Genomic DNA, 22,363 nt, shown 5'->3' on the forward strand with positions numbered 1-22,363 from the left:
CTGAGAACCATCCTTATGGAGCAGAACAGGGGCTCTCACTATGTCCTGAAATGACAGACACAGCTTTCCCTGGCTCAGAGAAGCCACCGCTGTCCCGGAAGGCAGATTATAGAGAAAGGATGTTGGGGAATGTAACACAATGTGAATCAGAGTTTTGGTGCTGCCAAACCAGGCAGGTCTCCACAACACCCATCAGTAGAACAGACTGTAAAATACTTTTCTCCCTTCCCCAGCTGCCAAGCAATTACATCAGTTGCAATTTCACCCAAGTCAGCTCTGCGAGAACGAGCTCCTCAAAAGCTAGCTCTGCTCCAGATGACTATTAACACCACCAGCAGCTTTTAGAAACACAGTGTCCCTTGGGTTTTTTTCTGTTAGAGACTCACATTCGTAACAAAGGGATGCTCTTTTCTGCCACTTCTGCAAACCTAGCTTTCTGCCTAGGAGGAAATTCTCACAAACCACTGACATGCATTAACGGCACAATAAAGCTGTTCTCTGCACAACACAGGTTTTCAGGGTACTCCAAACCACTGCAGGGTGATTTCTGTCCCCTGGCTAGAGTGCCACAGGAACAGTCAGTGTACTGGCAGTAAGCACTCACCCAGTACCCGAAGGACAATATCGGACTCTTCACCCTCAGCTACGCTGTTTCTGCGGGTCCTTCAGCAGTAGAAGGCAATGACATCTTCTTTTTGTCACTTGTTAGTGACATGGCTCTGAATACACGATAAGGGAGAAGGTCCCATTAGTATGTAGTCATGCCTCAGAGTAGCTTCACGTTTTTGCTAGATGGGCCTGAGAGCCCTCAGAGGGAAAGGGGCTCTGTGTTTATTTGAAGGTGTTGACTTGCGGTCATTCAAGAGAGGCAGCCACGAGCATGAGACAGTGAATTTGGAATCCTGGGGCCGCTCACAGCAAATCGCACCAAGAACTAAGAGTGTTTGAAAGCCAAACCATCTGCACATCAGGCCAAGGAACTCCTCTTACACACCAGCCCCAAAAGTTATTTATTTGTCTGGCCTACAGAAGAGAGCAGTTTTACAGATCTGTCACCTGGAGGCGACAGCTCTACTCAGTACTCTTCATGGCAGCAGTAAGACCACAATGAAAGCTACTGTTTCTCAGGGACAAAACTCTCATCAGTTTCAAAGGGACCAAACTTGGAAGTGTGCTCCTATTCTTTCTTACTGTAGTTATTTTCCAATTTAGGGAAGAAAACTTACCTACGTATTTCAGAGTTTCTAACTGTTCTGTCAAGAGGAACAAGCACAAGGTTGTGTGTGTGTATAGCTCTGAGATTATAACACCTCCCTCTCACTACCAACATTTAGGTCATCAGCTGTTTCATATGATCTCAGTGCTGACAAAACAAGGGGAGCCAGGATGCCGATCACACAGGCAGAGTCCAGGTGCTGGCCAAGAAACACTCAAGTCCTGGTGATTTGCTTTTAGATGCATCATTTAAAGTAATGAATCCCTCTTTTCTAGGGCACTTGGCAAAGCCCCTGCCACGACTCGACCAACACCGGTGCTCCCATCACTCATGGGCTTCTATCACAGCATCTCTCTGTTGTGCACCAGAACCAAGTTTCACAAGAAAAACGTAATGGAAAATATGGTGGCCACCATTTCTGGTAAAAGCATTGCCCTCCCTCTTCTACTTCTGCCCTCTTTCTCTGTCATTTCCCTTAGATGAGGGCATTTCTGCCATGGGGTTTTACGAGAGTGCACATCACTCTGGGGTTGCATATCAGTAGCCTGCCACAAGGCAATTAAACCCATGATTGAAACAAACAATAAATAAAGAGAAAGACATACAGGTTTTAAATATAGGTTTCCATTAAAAGCATTACAAAGACAACTTCTCTTATTTTGAAGACAAAGAAAAAATCCACTTCTACTAAAAAAAAAATATTTAAAAATCACCCCTTTGCAAGTAATTTTAATGAGGAAAGGTGCAGGGAAGGAAGGGAGAGAGGACTTGGAGAACTAGCAAGTGTTCGAATGGGCAGATGCCCTCCATCTCGGTCATTTTTGCAATGGCACCTTCTTCTCAGACAGTCAGGTCAGAGAGCCAGAGAGTCCTCACGTGGAGGATTTCACCACCTGCTCATAAGGGGGAGGTGGCGTGTTGCAGTAGGAAGGCGGCGGCGGATAAACCGGATTTCCTTGTGGGGAATTGGGCTGGACATGGAAAGCCATAGCCATGGGATTCATCACAGGTCCACCTGGATCTGTGTAATACGGCACTCCAGGTTGTTGTGACCCTGAAAGAAAGAAAAGGAGAGAAAAGGTATCAACAATGGCAGCAGCATAAGGTCATGCTCTTCCAGGGCCTATACTCTGCACACTTGGACAAGTTTTCTCAAAGTGCAAAGACAGAGACACCTGTCTTCAGGTCTTTCATCAGAGCAAAGACAATGAGACACCTTTCTGCTGTTCCAGAGAAAACCCAGGCTTGCAGGACTACATTCACTTCTTGAGATTTCACCAAAAAGTTTCAATTTTGCATGCAATAGAAATCATTTAGTGAAACAAAGCGCACCATTGCCCCAAGTGACTACCATTTGAATGGGAAAACAATGAGCCCTGCTCAGTTCCCCAGACAGAAAATCTGTCATGCCTGCAGAAAGGAGAGGTGTGGAATCCTAGATGGACAAAGGCGTTTCCACTGCAGCCCTGACTCAGGTGTCAAGTCTTACAAAAGGACTTCACAGATTATTTTGTGGTGTACTGGATCTGCCTGTACGCCAGAGTGCATCTTAAATAGGTAATCTCCCTTCAAGGCACGATACAGCTAAGGAGTAAACATGTATGAGGCAAAAACCCAAGTTGAAGCCAATTATGGCTGGCTAACACAATGGGACAAGATCGCTTTGCACAGATTAGATTTAAGAAACAATATTGGAGCCTGCAGGGACGAGGAAAGGAAACGTATGATCAAATGCAAAATTCCTTAGCCATGACACTTGATGAGTAACAGAGACTGCTGCCATGAGGAATAACAAAGGTGGCATGTAACCCTCGTCAGATATCACAGTGAGTGTTGGAAGATGACTTAATGCAATTCCAGCAATTAAAGTCACAGACAGTCTCTATTGGAATATGTAAATTAGTTTTCTTCTCTTTGTCTCTAAAGAAGACTGGACTGGAAAAAAAAAATCATGGCTGAGCAACAGGTTTTCTTCTCTTGATGTCAGTCTGTTTTTCTTATAATGACACAGCCTCTCACAAATTTTCCACTCAATCATTAGTCTTCCATGACTTAGTAACACTAGGACTCACTATTGCCACAGAAGGAATACAGGCTTCCTGAAGCTTTAAGTACCCTTTAGTACTGCAAGCATTCAGGAAGGAGCTACATACCAAACCCAAAAATGTGTCCTTACAATACTAAATCAGATGGGTCGAGCCATAAGGCACTGGGGAGCAAACTGTCCCAGCGCCTGGGGTGTCTGCCTAGGGAGCTTGCTTTGGACACTCGGGAGCAAAGAGGACAGAAAGCAGACCAGGAACACAGCTATTTCCTTCTTAGCACAGTAATTTTAATGCACCACCACAATAACTTTTCCTTTTGCCTGTCCGAACGAAGAGGGCTGCTCTGCAGCCTCTCTTCCTTTGCAACGGTGACAAGAAGCCCTCATTCTGCTTCCACCTATAGCATCAGCACGTGGCTGCAGGACAGCCAGGCTGGGAACAGGAGCCAAGTCCTACCTCTCCAAAGTTTGGGCTAATATCCTTTTCTGTAGCCTTTTTCTTAAGCATTTTTGTTTGAAAGTTAAATCCTGCCCAGCTCTGCATTTCTGCAACTTCCATCCACATGGGGAAATGGGAGAGGTTGAGGCAGCTCACTGCAGCTTGCTCTTTAGGAAAATAACTGTTTTCATTAAAACTTCCATGTATTATTATTGATTGAGGGGGGGCAAGTGTGGACACCAATCTTTTGAGATATTTTTTCAGTTCATTAAACACAACAGAAAACAACACTTGATTATCAACTCAGTAAGTATTTGTTAAGTATCTACAAAGGGACCCTTCTTCTAGCACCTGAACTGCCAGTTTGGGGCTATGGAGGCCAGCCCTAAAGTGAAAGACACCTCCAGGTCTGCAAACTGCTGCTTGTAGGTGAGGTGTTCAATCCATTTGCCCAGTCAGGCCCACAGAAAAAGCACTCCCACCTCCAGGCTGCTGCTGCGATGGCAGAAGATGCTGCCGTTATCTCTACAAAGAAGGAGGGAGATGGGCAAGGAGCCACATTTCAAGGGCTCCACCTCAACCATGAGCTGGCTACTGCCACCAAATCTGGAAGAGGAAGTAGAGGAAAATGAGAACTTAGTTGACTACTAATTCCCATTGCTTTTGCTGTTGAATATTCCTAGAATAATAGAAAAAGTAGAAAAAAAATAAATTGGTGGGGTTAGCTCAGAGCCCAGAGTTTTTAAGAAATAGTAATAACACTCTGGAAGCAGGTAGCCTAAGCAGGTTGTCAAAGGGCTTGCGCTTATATTTGCCCACAGTTTGCATTCCATGAAAAACTAAAACCTTGCTCTAAAATTAAATCTGGTATTCACCAATCCAGCCCAAGGCACTCCCTGTTCACATAATCTTGAGGTTATTTTTCAGGCTTAAAAATACAGTTTAGTTAGTTTGGCTCCCTCCCCACTGTTGAAAAATAAATACTCTCTGTGGAAATGTTTGTTCAGTCAAGCATAAAAACAGATGCAGAATGGAAGCCCTAAAAAAACCTTTTAGGATTTAGAAAAAAAAAGGGTGAATAAAATGTTAGTTGTGAATGTAACATCTTTTTATCCATTTAGCCCTGTGACAGAGAGTGGGGAAATGTATGTCTATGGGTAGGTACTTGCTTAAGGGTACAAGAAAGAGCATTTCCAAAGTCTGCACAAGGCACGTGGGCGTGCAACAGCCAGCACAACAGGGCAGAGAGCCTGAATGCTGCCTCTCTGCACAATGCTCGTAGTCACAGCTAGCTAGAAAGGGGTTTAGGACACTTTTCTAAGGAGGCTGTCTTGATGCAGCCACAATACTGCAGAGATGTAGTGTTTCAGAAGATGGATTTTGATAAAGAGGTTTGAGGCAGCAAGTTTTCAGAGATCTCCCTTCTCAATAGAAAATATTCAGTTGTATTTCCACTTCCAAGCCACTATGAAAGAAAATCAAATTGGCAGTTCTGAAAAAGTTGTCAGAAAACGTAATTATCCTCTGGCTTCAGCTTTAATACAATGTGCGGCAAAATGACAGCCTGGCAGGAAGTGTCAGTGTACCAAGCACGCCTGCATGCACGTATGTGTGTGCTTTCACAGGCACAAGTTAGCACCGGCTTATGCAATCTGGACAGTGGTTAAAAATGTCTCAGTTTGGCCTTGCTGAGGCAGGGAGAAGGCAAGCACCTGAGTGTGCACTCAGATATAATCTCAGTACTGCAGAAGGTCTTCCAACTAGAGACAGCTGGATTCAAACTGCTCCCATAAGGCACAAACATCTTCTGCTTACAGGTGACTCTTATTTTGCTGAATTCTCCCAACTGGGTCTATATAACAGCCAGAGGGGAAGAAATAGGAAAGTTAGAGTGCAGTATTGCCAGAGGAGCCATCGCTAAGTAGATCCTCCTGATGCTCACGGCCTTTCCTGACCAGCGAGCAGACTGACAAGGGGAGAAAGACCACTGCTGCAGAAAAAAACTGTAGCCCAGCGCACAGGCTCATCAAAAAGAGAAGACTTGTAAGATAGCCAGTCCATAGAAGAAAAATGTTAGCCTTTCCTTCACCTCTGCCAAATGGTACCAATTGTATTTAAAACTCTTCCTTCGTGTCACTGTTCATTTCGGATACCTATAATTTTGTCAGCACTGCAAAGTGAGAACTTGCTATCCTCCTTCCATGCATGGACACACAGCTGTAAAGGTATCAGGAACCACAATGGAATGGAACTGAAAGTCCTGTCACCCTGGATTTCAGAAACACTGCTGCTGCTGAATTACGTTGTTTGGAAGGCAGAAGACTTCACTCATCACAGGAGGTGGCTGCACAGTTTAGTGCAAGTGCAATTCCTTGTCCAAATCCCACAGTTTCCAAAAACCAACCAAATAAAACCCCCAAACCCACCTTTTTTAAATGCCTTAGCAAATGCAAGAAATTAGTGAAACTTGTTTAATGAGCAGTCTCTGACCTGACGCAGTGTTGACTGGTTGTCTGGTGTAAGACACGTTAAAAGTAGGTTCTTCTACTAGTGGAGGAGGATACATTCGCCTTCGGATAAAGAAACCAGCTCCGCAACAGAACAAAACTCCCATCATCAAAAGGAACCTAGGCAAAGAGAAGAGGGAAGTCAAAACCCACCCGCATTCAGGCAACTCTCAAACCCAGACCATTCGTTGAGAGAAACAGAGTATCATCTAGCAATCTTCACCCTGTGAGCTTTACTGGGGTTTCTTAAATAGGCTCTTAAGAGCAGGCCCATGTCATTTCAGATAGCCATATCTTGGGGCATTTATGGATATAATACAGACATCTTTAGCAATTAGTATTCTAGATAATTATTCTAATAATAATTAGATTATTAGATGTTCTTAAATTATTCAACACTAACTTTGTCCCCCATGGGAAATACGGTAGCTGGCTTCAAGCTCAAGCCAGAAGACTGAAGCATTCAGCACGGAAGATGACAAGCTTTGCTTTGTGCATCCTAGATGGGATATACATTCTCAAGGAAAAGGACATAATTTTGCTTCAATGCTGCTCCTCTCAGCTCCTTTTCTGACCTGACCAAACCGTCTCCATCATTCCCTTGCCGTGGTGCTGTGGGAACAGGCATATGCGGTAAGAGCACATCAGAAGATTTTGTTCTTCAGACAGTGGCTTTCACTGTGTTTCCTTGATTAGTTATCAGACACGCTAGTGACTGTTGCAAGCTCCTGTAAACCCAAATGGTTCTTCTGCCATTAATTGCCACCTCATTTCAGGGCCCTTTACTGGAAGACAATGACAACTGTGCTGTTTTGGAAGGATGGAAGTTGGCCAGAGGCCACTGAAATTGGCCATAGGCAAGCCTACATACCATGCTAATCTCCTCTGGAGCATTCCCAGGTGCCCGAGAAGAAGAGTGCGACACTGCATGGCGGCAAGAGGTATTTAATGCAAAGGGACAATTTCTCCTTTTGTTTCTGCGGTGGAAACGAGACCAGAAGGAGATCTTGTTTCCCTGAGCCAATATTAATACATTCCCTTTTGGCAGTGTTCCTGCAAAGGATTTGTTCTGAACAGAAAAACAGAGATTTACGACGTCACCCCAGGGATTGAAATGCAGAGCTCTTCAGTTATATCAGTAAGGATTGTACACTGAAATCTCACAGTCGGCTTCGGGAAATCTCTGTATTATAGTATATATCAGGCTTCTGGTTTTCAGTGTTTATTCGCTTCAATTTTGAAGACTTTTTTTTAAGCAGTCTTCAAATTCTACATAAAAATGCCTGAAATCAGGTTTCCTAGGAGAGCTTTTGCTTTCCCTCTACCGTAATAAGATTTTATTCAGGTGCTTTCTTAAATTCCTGTCCAAAAATAATTTACCTTATTTTTTCATTATGCACATGACAGTGATTAGTTTAAGCTTTATCCAGATTACTGAGCTGCTGGTTTCACAAGCTCAAATCTTTCTGCCTTCTTTTCCCTTACTGTCATCTCCACTGAAATCCCCACAGTCATAATTGAAGTCAGTTTAATTGAAGCCTCAATTCAGCAGGCAAGACTGTCTTAAACCCTGCCTAAATGCACAATCCTCCTTATACAATCCTCTTTTAAAACTGAGTGCCCAACAAAACTGGACAAACACTGCTGCTTGGCATAAGGAATTCAGCAATTTTGGATAAAAGTGAGACTGCTGCCTGTACAGACCAATAGGATGCAGAAGCAGGAAAGGTCAATCCGACATGAGTAACCTCCTTTTTCAGTGTTTTCTTACTACATCAGGAGGATTTTACAAGCAAATATAAGCAAAACCCCAAAGTTCTTGCATTTATGTGTACACATATACATTACTGCATACTTGTACCTACTAGGGCTGGGAATACCCTCATTCAAGTCCTACGAACAAGACAAGAATAAGACAAATGTAAAATTTCCAGATGCTCTGACCTACCAAAAATACCATAGTCGCTGGATAGAGAGAGCTCTTACACAGCATCTTGAACCACAGCAATCCTCGTAGGAGCGACATCTGTAGAGAAATAAAGAGAAAAGGGCGTTAGGAGAACGGTTGTCACTCAGGTTAAAATGGCATCCTCAAATCTGACACCGTTTGCACCCCTGCTCGCGGCATCATTTACAACATTGCCATGAGCCTGGGAGGCAAAGCCTCCTGGAAGTGTTGAAGGCCAGGCTGGATGGGGCTTTGAGCAACCTGATCTAGTGAAAGGTGTCCCTGCCCATGGCAGGGGGGTTGAACTAGATGATCTTTAAATGTCCCTTCCAACCCAAACCATTCTGTGGGCCTATGGATAAGAACAGACTACCCTTGGCTGGATTAAGCTGTCAATCGCATGTACACATCCAGGGCACAGCTCTATCGCTATTCAGGAACTTTTTTGCGTGTTATCAAAACTACCTTCCTAGATGCTTCTTTTAAAGCCACCTCAAAAAGAGTGAACGTAGTGTTTAATTCTATATAAAAGGACACATTATAAAGAAAAGCAGTACTACTGTGTTTACTTTCACAGTAAATGAACACTGCAAACCTCAAACATGAGTCATTTGGGGTTTTATTCACTCCATCAAACAAGAATTGCAAGGTCAAAACTGCCAGATCACTCACTCTTTGCACATCAGCAGGTTCCAAACAGAGAAACCATCGAGTGCAGAGAAAACTTCAAGCATACCATTATTTGCAAATTTAATGGCATTTTTTGCTTCTCAGAAGTTGCACTGGACTGCAACTGCCAACCACTAACATAATTTAACAGGCTTTCCCCTAAAAAAAAAACCCATAATATTTAATATAAAATAGAACCATTATAAAGGTATTACAGCACCAACCACTCTAAGTACAAGGTACAACTCCACTAAAAGCCAGCACATACATTCAGCATCCTCTGAACAATTTCTATGGTAACTGCCATTTCCCACAGCAATGAAACACTCCATGTATTTAGTAGGAAAAATGACAAAGGTAATGCAGAAACTACGGTATATGACAGACTCGGGTGAACAAATTCCTATTAGCATATCCGCAGATCAAAAGAAAAGAGGAGGTTACCACAACTGGATCAATCTTTTTAATGATTCACATCTGTATGCTCAATGTACTGATTTAATTACGCATCTGGTTTTGGAACATTTGCCCAACTGCATGACTGTGCTCCCATATTTCTACACAAAGCTAAAAAAAAAAATCAATTAGATAATTGTACAATTACACATTTACACGTTCGATTAACAAGCCTCCACTCACAAAATACATCAAGTCACATAGGCTTCGGCCTCAAACTGGGGCCAGAGGGGGATGCTCTATGGATACAGAATCAATTGTTTTGCAAGTGAAAACAGTTGCATGCTCTTCTGATGACAAGCAGGCAGGATTTATTTAAGCAAGCTAGAGGATCTGACATGATCAGCATGGCAAGTTCTATTAATATACTCAGGCACCCAGTCTGAGACTCAAGCAGAGTAAGCTGCTCATGCCAAAAGAGAAAACACCCACTTTGCCATCCCTGAACCTGAAAGTGACCCAATCTCCAACCATTCTTCTTCAAAGCTTGCCAGGACCCTAACAACTGCTCATACTCAAAGCTACCAGATATCACAAAGCTACAGCAACAGTTACCAAGTCAGCATTACCTTCAGCCGGATCGGGACCAAGAATTAAGCATTCCTCTATACTCCCCAGGTGGATCAACCCAATGGGAGCTTTCAAGACATATATTAAATAATGGACAAGATCAGGCCCCTTATGAAATTGGGTAGCAGCTGCTGCCTTCTGTTAAACCAAGGATCACGGTAGCCTTTTTGCTCTTCAACACACTTTTGGTTGGAGCACCTCATCCGCACTTGCCCCTTTTGCTGATGCTGCACAGCAAGGCCTTTTTAAGGCTTGTCGAGCCAGAAAAGCAGAGAGGAAACAGAGCCCATAAATGTAGATGCCCTTCTTGAGGCAATTAAGGCCAAAAAAAGAAAAGGATTTTAGGGATGTAAGCAGTCTTTATCTAAGCCTCCACATGCTAGCTCTGTCAGCCCAGACACCTATACCTGACCACAAGTAGGACAGGGAATGGATGTGCCTGGCAGGGCTCTGGCTCCAAAGCCACTTTCCAGATCAAGCCCCAAGAGCTGAACTTGTACTAAAAGTTAAACTAAACCAGAGAGCCCAGGGTAGCTGCACGTATGCCTCCCCTGTGCCCAACCTTGCCTCGCCTATTCTGTTTTCTCTAGAGCCAGAAGAGATGGGAAAAGGCTATTTTAAAATATATAATTATGGTCAATCAAACCACCAAAATTAAACCAGCATCTGTATGAGGACTATAGTACCTGAATTTATTTTTTATTTTTAATCTCTAAATTGTCTAGTCTACAAGTCAGCACTGTTTTTAAAGTCTCAGTGACTTAGCTTTTCTTCCTGCAAAAGAGGACTAAAGTACCAGCTGGAAGACAGAAAGGCTCAACTGCTGAATGTTTATGAAGCTCCTGAGACCACTGAATGGCAAACAAACAGGCCATCAAAGAGAAGTTTTGTTTCCTACATGGGTGATTGTGCTTTCAAATGGCTGAAAATGATGATGCAAAGGATGGAGGAGTCTCTCACTTTGGCTGTGTTTCGAGAAGCTCCATTTTACAAAAGCCAGTAAGCTTTCCGAGGCAACTCATCAAAGGCTAAGCACTGCATTTGCTGGGTGGATCTGCAAAGCTAAACCTGTATCGTAATTCAGAGGGAAATCCCTTTGAGATCTGACACTAGTAACCCTTTCACTTTTTACCCATAAAACCAAACAAGTGTGTGCCTGCGGGTATGGACACAGGTATCCGTATGTAGGAGCCTGGAATCAAGGATGATACTATGATAACAACCTGCTGTTTGTATTCCCCAGCAGTGCCAAAAAAGACTGGAGGAACAAATGGCTCATTTGCCGATGCTGCTGTCAGGGTACTGTGGAAGCTTTGATCTCTTGTCCTTCATTCAATGTGCTATGAAAAAACAACACAACTTCTGCCAACATTGACCCCAATTACAAGAAATTAACTTACTTACAAAAGCCATATTTATTAGCAGGCAAAAAGCGTCAATAAAATCAGTTTATTAATGGAGTAACACACAAGCTTAAGCATAATCGGTCTTTGAGGTACTATCTCTTATTGCCTGACAACAAATCCCAGCAGAATTAAGACCCTGGTTCAGAAAAAAAAAATTAAGCACGCACACATATATTTATTGAATTGATATGCATATTCTTTAAATTACACTGGTGCTTTGGCTTTGCTTAATGAGGAAGGACTGCTTGTGCCTAGTGCCAGCTGAAGAACGAGCCTTAGTATCGATCTGAACTAGACCGAGCGCATCTCCTACAGAAGACTTTTCTAAAGCCAATTTCCTTTTTTCACACATCAACAATGATCGTGAGAACTGCACTTCCCTAGGGCAATGCTTGTTTCATAGATCAAAATTTAACCCGTTACATAGGGTAAGACATGATCCATCAGTTACTTTGCTAATCTGCAACTTCGCCAAGCAATACAGTCTCCCTTTTGAAAACTGTCATGTGATTTATGATTTAGAAGGTACATCTTTTCATTTATAATTCAGTAGAGTGAAATGAATGCATCTGCATGTCCAATGACTTGTACTGCTAGCACACCAAGGAACTGCTGTGTCACAGATCAAAATTACACTGCATGTCAGATCACAGCAACAAGGTTTTTGTATGGGTTCGCAATTAAATCATGACATTGAACTTCTTTCCCTGATGGACAAGCAAGGCACGACGTTTCACTTAAGGGTATATGGTATGACCCAAACCCCACAAACAAACCCTGCACTTGCATGTGTTCTGCAGATAATAATGCTCAATGAAATGGTCCAGAAGCTGTTTTCCATTTATACCTGCATTTACACAGCTGAACAAGTCCCTTCTCAGCAGAGCTGCCACAGCAAAGAACTGCATCTAAAAATAATTCCCTGATTGGCACTTGCTGAAAACTGGAGAATTTAAAGGGGTAAAGCAAGGATTTCAGTCTTCAGCAGACTGTATGGCCACAGCAGTCTGACACCACTTCCTGTCCTCACCCACTATGGGTATTCGACATCAGCACCATCCCTTTGAAATGCAGGCTGTAGTGTTCTTAGATTTCTTCTCTAGATTGTTTGCATCATATGTGCCAAAACCTGATTTAACATTTAAGATGCTTGATAAGCAATGTCTTTTGAAAGAGAAAAGCAAAGCATAGATTGTCAGTCCACATGTAGTGTCAGAAACCCTACTGTAGACACAGGGACAGAGGATGGGAGGGTGAAAGAAAACCACAAAACCCCCACAACAGCCAGTTACAGTAAACTTCATGATTTCTAACCAGTGTCCTATAGACAAGCATGACTTTAATTCCAAAAAAGGCTGCACACCCGTGAGAGGTTAAACGATTGCTGCATGTACGTAAGGTCTATGAAGCAAACTGGGTTTCACTGGAATACAAGAAACACTGTCAGGTTTTTAAATGTAAGAAAACCAAAGGGAGCAGGGAAGTTAAGTAAAGGAGGGTGTAGCAACAGATCAAAACTAAGAACAGAAGAGAAAGATTTTGGGGGACTGGCTAGTAGCATCAGATGAAGCTAAGGAAGTCCCAGCTGTGGTCCTAATACTGGCATAGGCAAAACACCAGAAGGAGAACTACAGGTGCTCACAAGAACCGGAAGGGATGGACCATTGAGACTGAGTCACCTCCAGGCAGACTCAGCGCTGAGCCCTCAAAGTCAAAAGGCTCAGGTCTGCTACTGTTAAACAAGTGAAGGCAGATAGCTGAAGTCTGCATATGTAGTTACTTGTTCTAGAACAAAAAAGTTTAAAAAAAAATTAAAAAAATAATTTAATCTGCTTGGAACTCAGCTGCCAGGATACAGTGATGCTGAACAGAGAACAATCAAACAAGCCGTGAAACAAAACCAAAGCAGGCAACCACCACAAAACGACTAGCAGAAACAATTCTGATGAAGCTCAGAGTCTTGGCTGTGCGATCAATGAGGAATAATGCCACTGAGCTAAACAGGACTACGCTGCCACAAGACTCAGAATTCGACCTGAAGGATGAGGAATAGGATCAATAGAAGGTGTACCAAGTAACTGAAAGAGGAGTTATTTTTCTACCAAGTTTACTTCACCATTGATTAATCCATTTCAGACTATTCTGTATGTGCATTTCCATCTTTCAATAAAAAGCAGTTTTCACAGCAAAGCCATCAGCTGTCCTGCTATGTAAGGAAAGACCCAGGTTATTGACTGCACACATGGGGAAGACCACCAGACACGTGGAGGAGCTTAATGCTACAAGCATGGTGGAGATGTTATCCCAAGTAATCCATTTTGCTACAGCAGCCCACTGAACATGGAAATCAAAACACAGAATCCAGTTCTGCACTCTGGAGTCCCAAAGTGGTTTAATCTCTCTCCAAAAAGATGCTGCAACGCAAAGGCCACATCCCTCCACTGGCATTCAGCTAGATGCCTGAGGAGCAGTAACACAGGCAAGATCTTTGGCTGATGGAGCAGAGTTATAGGCAACATCTGCTTTCCAGCCTTGGTCTTGGAGCTAGCATGTCTGCCTATGTGGCCTAATTTTCAGGAGGGACACAACTCCACCAGAGTTACCTGCAGTCACAGGTTGTCAGCACCCAAAAGTGTTTCTCTTCTTTTCTTATACATAGCAAAGGTGCTCTCCCAGCGCATGCAGCAACAGTGCCTTGTAAAACATAGGTCTGATTTTGGCAAATATATAATAATATATATAACAAATACAATTGCTTCATAGATGAACGCAGCCGTGATCTCCGTAGAACAGCTGTACTTAAGAGTAAAACACTGTCGCTGGTACCCAGGAGAGCACTAGAGATATAGTTACCCAGGTACTTGATAAATCACTCAGCCCTTAACTACATAAGAAAACATAAGGCAAGAAGAAGGAAAGGGGATGTCAGGTCATTTTTTTCTACAGGGTAGAAACAACAGAGACAGAATCAGTATTTGCTCAGATTAGATTCCTGTCTGCTTTGACACAACTAAAATCTCCTACAATGAGATGAGATACTTAGCTCCTGTCCCTCAGAGACATGAAAAATAAGAGAAGGGAACAGCTGAAAAAGGGATTATTTCTCAATTATTCTTTAGGTGAAGAGCCTATAAACACTGTCTCTGTGCAAGACCTAAGCAGAATATGGTAAATCTTTCCCTACTTCTGATGGGATGAGAAGTATTTGCTCAGCTGCTCCTATCAAACCAACCCTTCTACAAACCTTCAGCTACCCAAGGGCTTGCCATATCACCGTACCTCTCTTCTCAGACCCCAAGAGGAAAGCCACTCTACAGAGGTACTCTCATTGTTGACTCTAAAGACAGCAAATCTCACCACATGGTTTTCCAGCCAGCACACATCCATCTGGAAATCTCTGCTTCTCCTGTGGCAGAACCTAGCAAGAATCGCTGGGGTTTGGGCTTTGTCCAGTGGCAGTATACAGCACCTTAAATAGCTATTTTTCAAACACAGGCTGCAGGCCTTTCTTTAGCAGAACAAAGCAGAGAAACAGCCTGGTTTAAGGCTCTGGCAAAAAGTAAGACATAGATTATCTGTATGATAGCAGTTTTAATTTTCCAGAGGTGGAAGTGAAAATTTCACATACCAAGAGGAATGAGGACTTCTAGTTAATCATCGGGACCCTTAGTAAACACAATTAGTTCTTCATATCTCAAGCTGCTCCCAGTGTCCTATTGCATCTAATCACTGCTTTGGGAGATTGTAAGCAATCTGCTGGCAGGGGGCGATGGGTGTCCACGAATTTGCAATCTGCCTGAATTTAACATACTAACGCACAACAAATCTTTCTTCTTCTCCAAGCTACCACAGGATCAAACACAGAGAAGGACATAGGTACTAATGGCCAACAGTTAGGTGCCACCAAGTCTTTCAAAATTTCAGTTCAGGTTCTCCCTACCCAGAAAGGGTTAGGAGCTTCAAGACGACTTTGGGGTCAAGTGCTCCTTGATGCAGTCCATTGGAGCTCAAACCAGGTACAAACCTTCCTGTCCCACTGACAGGCAGCCAGAAGAAATTTTTTTTTATCAGCCTCACATTAGGGTTCTTGCCTATGAAATGGAAGAGTTAATGCTCTGATGAATATTTCAAGTTAAACAGCCCCAACAGGAAAAACTCATGATAAGCCACAACTGTGGTTATTGTATCCCCTGGAAATGACAGGTGGACTGGGTTCCCTGCTCCACCTCAGCCAGAGGAGAGTCTGGTTTCAGAGGAGTACTGCACTGGAAGACAAAGACTGCCTCCTCTCCTTCCTCACAATAAGCTGCCTACACCTGGTCAGCCTCCAACTCCAAAATCATTCAGAGCTTCAAATTAGGTCACTCACCTGCTTGATTGCCTGTGAAGGCTGAGATATTAAATCACTCTTCCCTCCTCAGGACTCACTCCTAGCAAGTTGAATGGATTGTTAATTTGGTAGCCTAATTCTCCCTAGGTTGTGCACTGTACAACCGATCCATCGACGCAAATTCAAGTGTGTGGCAAGGCATCTAGTTCCTGGGTGATTACAGCAGTGAGGACTACAACCTCAGCGAATCCATTGACATCAAGGGAATCTAGCCCCTTATTTGAAGCATGAAACATACCACACCTTAAGAGCATAGACTATTGAAGCCAGTTGTGATGGTTTGTAACCTTATTGTTTAAGGCCACACAGGACTGAGCAATGGTGGTGGGTTTTTGTTGCCGTTATATACAGATGGTCTGATAATTACTGCTGTCTTCCTTCACAATACAAACTGTGCACTTACATTCTTGCATTGAACTACATATGCAAACAGGCTCTTCCTGGAGCTGCTTTGCTGGTAAATCGGTGGCCCTGGCCTGAATCCAGGTCTCCGTTTCTGTACGGTGCCAGCCATTCAAGGAGCCTGGAAGCATGCAAAACTATTACACTGCCTCCCCTCTCCTCCTCCTCCATGCTGGCTTCAAATCAAATGGAAGAATAAATCAACAGCTAGATTACTGCCCTAAGCACACACCTGCTGACACTTCATGTAGCTGTAATTGCAATGGGAAGGCTAAGTATATCATCAGGAAAGTCAACTTAATTAAAAGCAGTAAACATAACAGGATGTGGAACACAGAAAGTAGCTCCCATCATGCAGCATGCCCTGTGCCTAGAAGGGGGGGTTTCCCAGCCTCTTGTACACACATTGATGGAAGAAGTGCTCTCTAACCTATCTGAATAACAGCAACAGAAAAACACTTTTTTATTGTTTTCATCTGGAACAATTTGCAGGTTCTTGGTAATGCCCAAAATTATTATTATAGACTGACCACCAAGCATATAAGGGCTTACATTCAAAACCAAGATGAATACAACTGTGTGATCAATACAATAAAATTTAATCTGCAAAGGAAGAGAATTGTGTGGAAATGCACAAGAAATTTATTTCAGAAACCATGAAAAAACACAAACGGAATACAATCAGCATTCTTCTCCAAAATAAGAAAAAGAATCAACTGTTCCCATGTAGGGCAGGAACATGTTTTAAACATGAAGAATATTAGCAAACATTCCTTCTTTAGGTTTACATAAATGTTCTTATACTAATTCTAAATGAAAAATTAAACAGATTTAATCAACATCAATGTGCACACGTGCAAGCTGTCTGCTGTATGCAGTAAACTACTTTCTATGCCAGAAACATATTAGCGTAAAAATATAACACTTCCCTTTACACATGCTTTTAACATTAATTCCGGTCCTGCTTCAGACAAGAATTAGCAGAGGTTACAAGATGGTACTCCCCTATGTTTCTTCTGTTGTTCATATTTGCCAGCAGCAACAGTAACATTTTCTTCCAGAGCAAGTTTCCATGTTTCTTTCTGGAGGTCTTTCACCTAGTAGCACAGGAGTAAACAGTCAAAACATACTTAGATGAAGAACTCATTGCTGAGCTCCAATGCAGAGTCAGTATTCAGGAAGTGGAAGCAGGTACAGGCTACCAAGGAGGAGTTTAGAAATCATCACATACACAAGTAGGTGTTATGTTAGGAAAGCCAAACCTCACCTACAAGTGATACTTGCAAGGGACACCAAGTGCAGCAAGAAGAGCTTCTACCACTACACTAGCACTGGAAGGAAAAACAAGAGAAATGCAGAGCCTCTGGTGAGTGGGCTGGGTGATTTAGTGGAGACAGGTAAGGCTGAGGTACTCAATGCCTTCAACTCACTTCTCACCAGCAAGATCTCCCAAGCCTCTGTGCCTACAGTTAGTGTTGGAGAAGGTGATGGAATTACCAGAGGTAGGTGAGCATCAAGTCACAGATTACTTACAAGAATTTATATATCGAGTCTATACGACCAGATGGGCTCCATCCAAGGGCACAGAGGGATTTGGCCGATGTCATAGCAAGACCACTTTTCAGCATCTTTGAGAAGTCACAGACACTAAGGGAGATCCCCAGCCACTGGAAAAAGGCAAATGTTGCACCCATCTTCAAAAATATGTCAAAAGGATGATCTGGAGAACTCTAAGCCAGTAGACTTTCAGTTGTTGGAAAAAAAATCAAGGAGCAAGTCCTCCTGAAACACAATTCTGCACATATGAAGGAGAAGAAAATTACCAGGAACAGCTGGCATAGATTTACCAAGGGTAACTCATGCCTGATCAACCAGAGGGCCTTCTAGGGTAAAACAATGGTATTTGTGGACAAGCCAGAGAGCAGCAGATGTCATTTACCTCGACTTCAGCAACGCTTTCCACACTGTCTCCCACAATATTGTTATACCGAAGTTCAGATATTACAGTCTAGACAGGCAGACAACTAGATGACTTAAAAAAATAAACAAACCACACAAAACCAAACAGGTTGTATGGTGGAGCTCAGAGGGCAGTGGTCAACAGGTCATACTCTCCCTGTGTGTGTATGAAGTAATCGCTAGTAGTACTATAGAGGTCTGGACCTGTCTACAAGCGTGTCGCTGGAGTTGGAGACAGAGTACTCTCACCAAGCTTGCAGATGGCAGCAAAGTGGAGATTAGTCAAGGAGCTCAAGGGCAGGGCTTCCACTCAAAGATGTAGACTGGCTGCAGGAATGGCCTGATAGGAACCTCATGAAATTGAATAAAGACAAACACAAAGTCTTGCCTGTGGGAAGGAACACCTTGCAGGCTGTGGAGCAGCTCTCATGAAGAGGCCCTAGGGGTCATGGTAGATAGCAAGCCAAACATGTGCCATGGCAGCAATAAAGGCCAACAGCAATCTGGGCTGTGTGAACAGAAGCCTAGCCAGTAGATCAAGGGAAGTAACTATCACCCTTCACTGAGCACTTGTTGGATCACATCTAAAATACATTTGATTTTGGTGCCCCCAATAAAAATAATGAAATTGATAGACTGGAGCGAGCTCAGCAAAGGGCCACTGAGAGAGTCGGCACTTGCCCTGTGATGACAGGTTGAGGGACTTGAGCTTGTTCAGCCTAGGGAAGAAAAGGCTTCAGAGGGACCCAAAAGCAATGTGCCAGTACCCAGGAGGAGTTCACTGAGAAGATGGAGCCAGGCTCTTTTCAGTGGTTTAAGGTGCAAGGACAACAGATGATGGATGTAAACTGAAACAAAAAGATGTTTTGACTTGGTATGTGGATCTTAACCACCATAAAAGGACAGCCAGACATCAGAGCATGTTGCCTAGAGACGCTGTGCCATCTCCTTCCTCAGAGTTTCTGCAAGCCCCAACTGGATAAAACCCTGAGCAATGTGGTCTGACCTCATGGCTGATCCTGCTCTGAGCAGGAGTTTGGACTGGAGGTCTCCTGAGAACCCTTCTCACCTGAGTTATTCTCTGATTCTCTAATCACAATTACTCTCTTTTCCTCACTACTTCTCTGGAAAAAAAAAATTAAAAATTCAATACACAATAATTCAACAGGATGAGCTGAAATAATGTTAAGTCAATACTGGATAGCATCAAAACTTTTCTCCCTCTAAGTCAGCCAACCCCCTCCTTGTGGGTGACTACTTCACTGATCCAGTGACATCAGCCACGGTATTTCTATTGCTGTGGACATGTGCTTACCACTCATACTCAAAAGCATTTGTGCTGCTTTATAAACATGCCACAGAGCCTGGAAAGGAGAGGATTAGAAACATGCAGGTTCTAGCATCTGGAATTTATCACCTCATTAAAAGCTCCGATGTGATGGTAGCTAACAACAGGAAGAAAAATAAACAGAAAAGATGTATGGGATTGGTCCATCATACCATGGAACATATTTCACCCAGTAATGAGGGGGACATTCACAATCAGTCTGATCAAACTACTCCTCATCATCAAAATGTAAGGCAGCCTTCCCTCTACTATTCATTCCCAATTCAGAAGTGAAAAAAAACAACTGCAGTATCTTAAGTGCTGCTGGCATCTGCATACAGAGTAGGTGATTTCACAATCATCTAATGCATTCACTCCGTCATTATTCACATTATTGCCAAGAGAAGTATCTTGACTGTCTTTTCCACCAACCATCAGCACTTCAGGCACATCTAGAATAAGACTGAGCTTGCTTATTTAAGTGAGGATGAGGATCCTTGTAGAGGATCAGAGCCAAATCTGTTGGGACAGCTCTAATTCTGAACTGCTTTCTGTGCATCCACACCGGGAGATGTATGATCTAATTCTTTTAGCAAAGTCAGGGATAACTTGGCTCTCTGCTTTTCCAAAGGATAAGAATTAGACTCCAATGACCAATTCCTTTCTCTGCTTTATATTTGTTTATTTTTCCAGGCCACACAAATAAACCTTTTGCTGAAGCAGGAGAAAATTATCTAACTGACAAGATCTTGTGACTCACACAACTAGGACACGAAGACATGGTTGGTTTGGTTAGTGAAGTAAGTTAACAGCAGTCTTGGAAATTCTCTGTATCAACAGTAGAAGACAAACTTATGTCTTAAATTCCTGGCAAGCTTTCCATGATGGCTTCTGGTCTGAAATAAGCTGTATCTTAACAGATTCACACAGAGGTAAAAAAGTTTGGAAAATGATCAATTCCTCAGTCTAGCCTTAAGAAATGGAATTATATTTGGAAGAAACACGCTTAAATTAAACTAAAGCTTACTGCTGATCTATGAAAGCTAGAACAATTATGTCCACTGGAAAAATAATTTTTAAGAGGTACTAATATCATTAACTACTTGGACAGAGAGATGTATCATTATTTCTGTAACCGAGACCTCCAACCTTTGTCCTTTTGAGCAACATCTCTAAAAGCTTTTTCTTTTTTAAATAATTACACTGGAAGACAGATTGAATCAAAAACTAAAGAAACTTAAGCTCCAAAAGAAGAACAGTCATATCACTGCAAGTTTTACCCCCCAATCTAGCTGAATTTCCAGTACATTTATTTTGGCACACTGATTTCTTATCCCATGTTCCTCTTGCTTAGCAGACAGACTTTTATCTCTGTCTTAGGATGGCTGAAGTAGAGCCTTTACAGGAAAGATTAACTCAGCTATCTTGCCTTTAAACTTCCGATAAAAGCAAACAACCATTTTATGTGACAGTCCACCTTGGATTTCTATTACTCTGGGCAATTTAAAGAGAAGCAGGCACCTTCTAGGAGGACATGCCTACCCAAAAGAGATAAGGCATATGGACATGCCAGTCCAGGGATGCCTTGGTCTGAGCATGCCACACTAGATCTGTGAACAGACACAGGACTTGGTATTTCTAGGCTGACAAGCCAACCTTTTCATTATAATACAAAGCATCTCCAAGCAAGAAATGACATACTGCCAGAAATCACAGGAAAATCGTTAAAAAAGGATTGCATTGCTGGGTTTCGTAAGTCTCCAAAGACAGTGTCAAGACCAAAGGACAGACTACATATGTTAACTGGGTAGAAAAAACTTCTGTCAGAAAACCAGTGATAGAAGGGAATGGAATCTATTGCAAACTCATTTGACTAAATATATCTGCTTCTTATGGACTGTTGTTCCAGAAATTGTAAGATAAAATAAAACCCGTTTCACTACAGTACGTCCCAGATCTAGATTTGCACAGAGGAGACACTCTCAGGATAAAGTTACATGTTATGCCTTCAGATGATTTAACATCTAACCATATGCTAACGGATAAGATCCTATTCATACCTCCTCCCCCACAATATACAGAATACTCGTTCTTCCCATTTCACCAGTGTTTGCCAAAAACCGTACCAACCCATTCAACACTGACTCAAATGTACTAAAATGAACAACTTCATGTGGTATTTGCAATTTGAATTAACTCAGTGAAGGGTCAAACAAGTGCCAAAGCAAATGGGACTTCACCCTAAGATATTAAGATTGGTGGTATGCCTCTCCTCCATCATACAGGTGTGAAAAGACAGCACAGGTAGGAAGCAGTTGGAGATCCTAGACAACATAAATTGAAATTGCAGAAGCTACAAAGCAGAAAACCTCAGGCACTGTAGACATCAATGACCTTCCTATTATTTTGATGCATGCCCACTTTAAACCTACCGGGCTCCTATGCCCTCAAATGCCCTCTCTCCTCTCCCTTCCACATTTCTTCACTTGTCACACATCATCTATCCGCTGAGCTTTACCATCCCCAAATCCTTATCGTCTTTCCTTAGTGTTTCTTCTTCCTCACTTAAACTCATAATCATAGTAACAACAATAGCACAAACATGACACTCATCACCATTGCAATGATCACCGAGCGCACACATCCTACCCCTTTCTCCTTCCTTTTTCCATTTACTTACACCATCCAGGAGACTGGCAATTGCAACACATTTATGCATTGACTCTGATAACAGGGTGCTGCAGTAACTACCAAAACCACACACAGCTACTAGTAAGAGTCTTCTGATTGACCTGACATGGTCAATACACAATGGTTTTCGCTCCACATTGAAAGATCTCCCAAACCAACCCATAACCCAACAACACCACAACCCTTCCTCCTTTCAATGAAGTGCAATTCCAATTAGCCTCTTTGATGGACTGGAAAATAAACACACTGCTTTTCTAGAAGATAATCCATTTCAGCACACAAAGATGACAGTAAACTAGTCACCAAAAGGAAACCAACTAGAAAGCAGCCTTGTGTGCA

The 22,363-nt window shown here is 42.6% G+C and overlaps 1 protein-coding gene across 1 annotated transcript in view; it reads right to left on the reverse strand.

Moving 5' to 3' along the window:
- Positions 1-1,820: 1,820 nt before the first annotated feature.
- VOPP1 (VOPP1 WW domain binding protein) overlaps positions 1,821-22,363 on the reverse strand; it is a 68,977-nt gene continuing 48,434 nt past the window's right edge. The window contains exons 3-5 of the mRNA XM_075745306.1: positions 8,155-8,232; positions 6,190-6,326; positions 1,821-2,270 (exon numbers count right to left, since the gene is read on the reverse strand). Coding sequence (XP_075601421.1) covers positions 2,089-2,270; positions 6,190-6,326; positions 8,155-8,232 — 397 coding nt within the window. The 3' untranslated portion in view covers positions 1,821-2,088. The remainder of the gene's footprint in view (positions 2,271-6,189; positions 6,327-8,154; positions 8,233-22,363) is intronic.

Source organism: Balearica regulorum, chromosome 2 (assembly GCF_011004875.1).
Source record: "Balearica regulorum gibbericeps isolate bBalReg1 chromosome 2, bBalReg1.pri, whole genome shotgun sequence".
Taxonomy (NCBI): Eukaryota; Metazoa; Chordata; class Aves; order Gruiformes; family Gruidae; genus Balearica; species Balearica regulorum.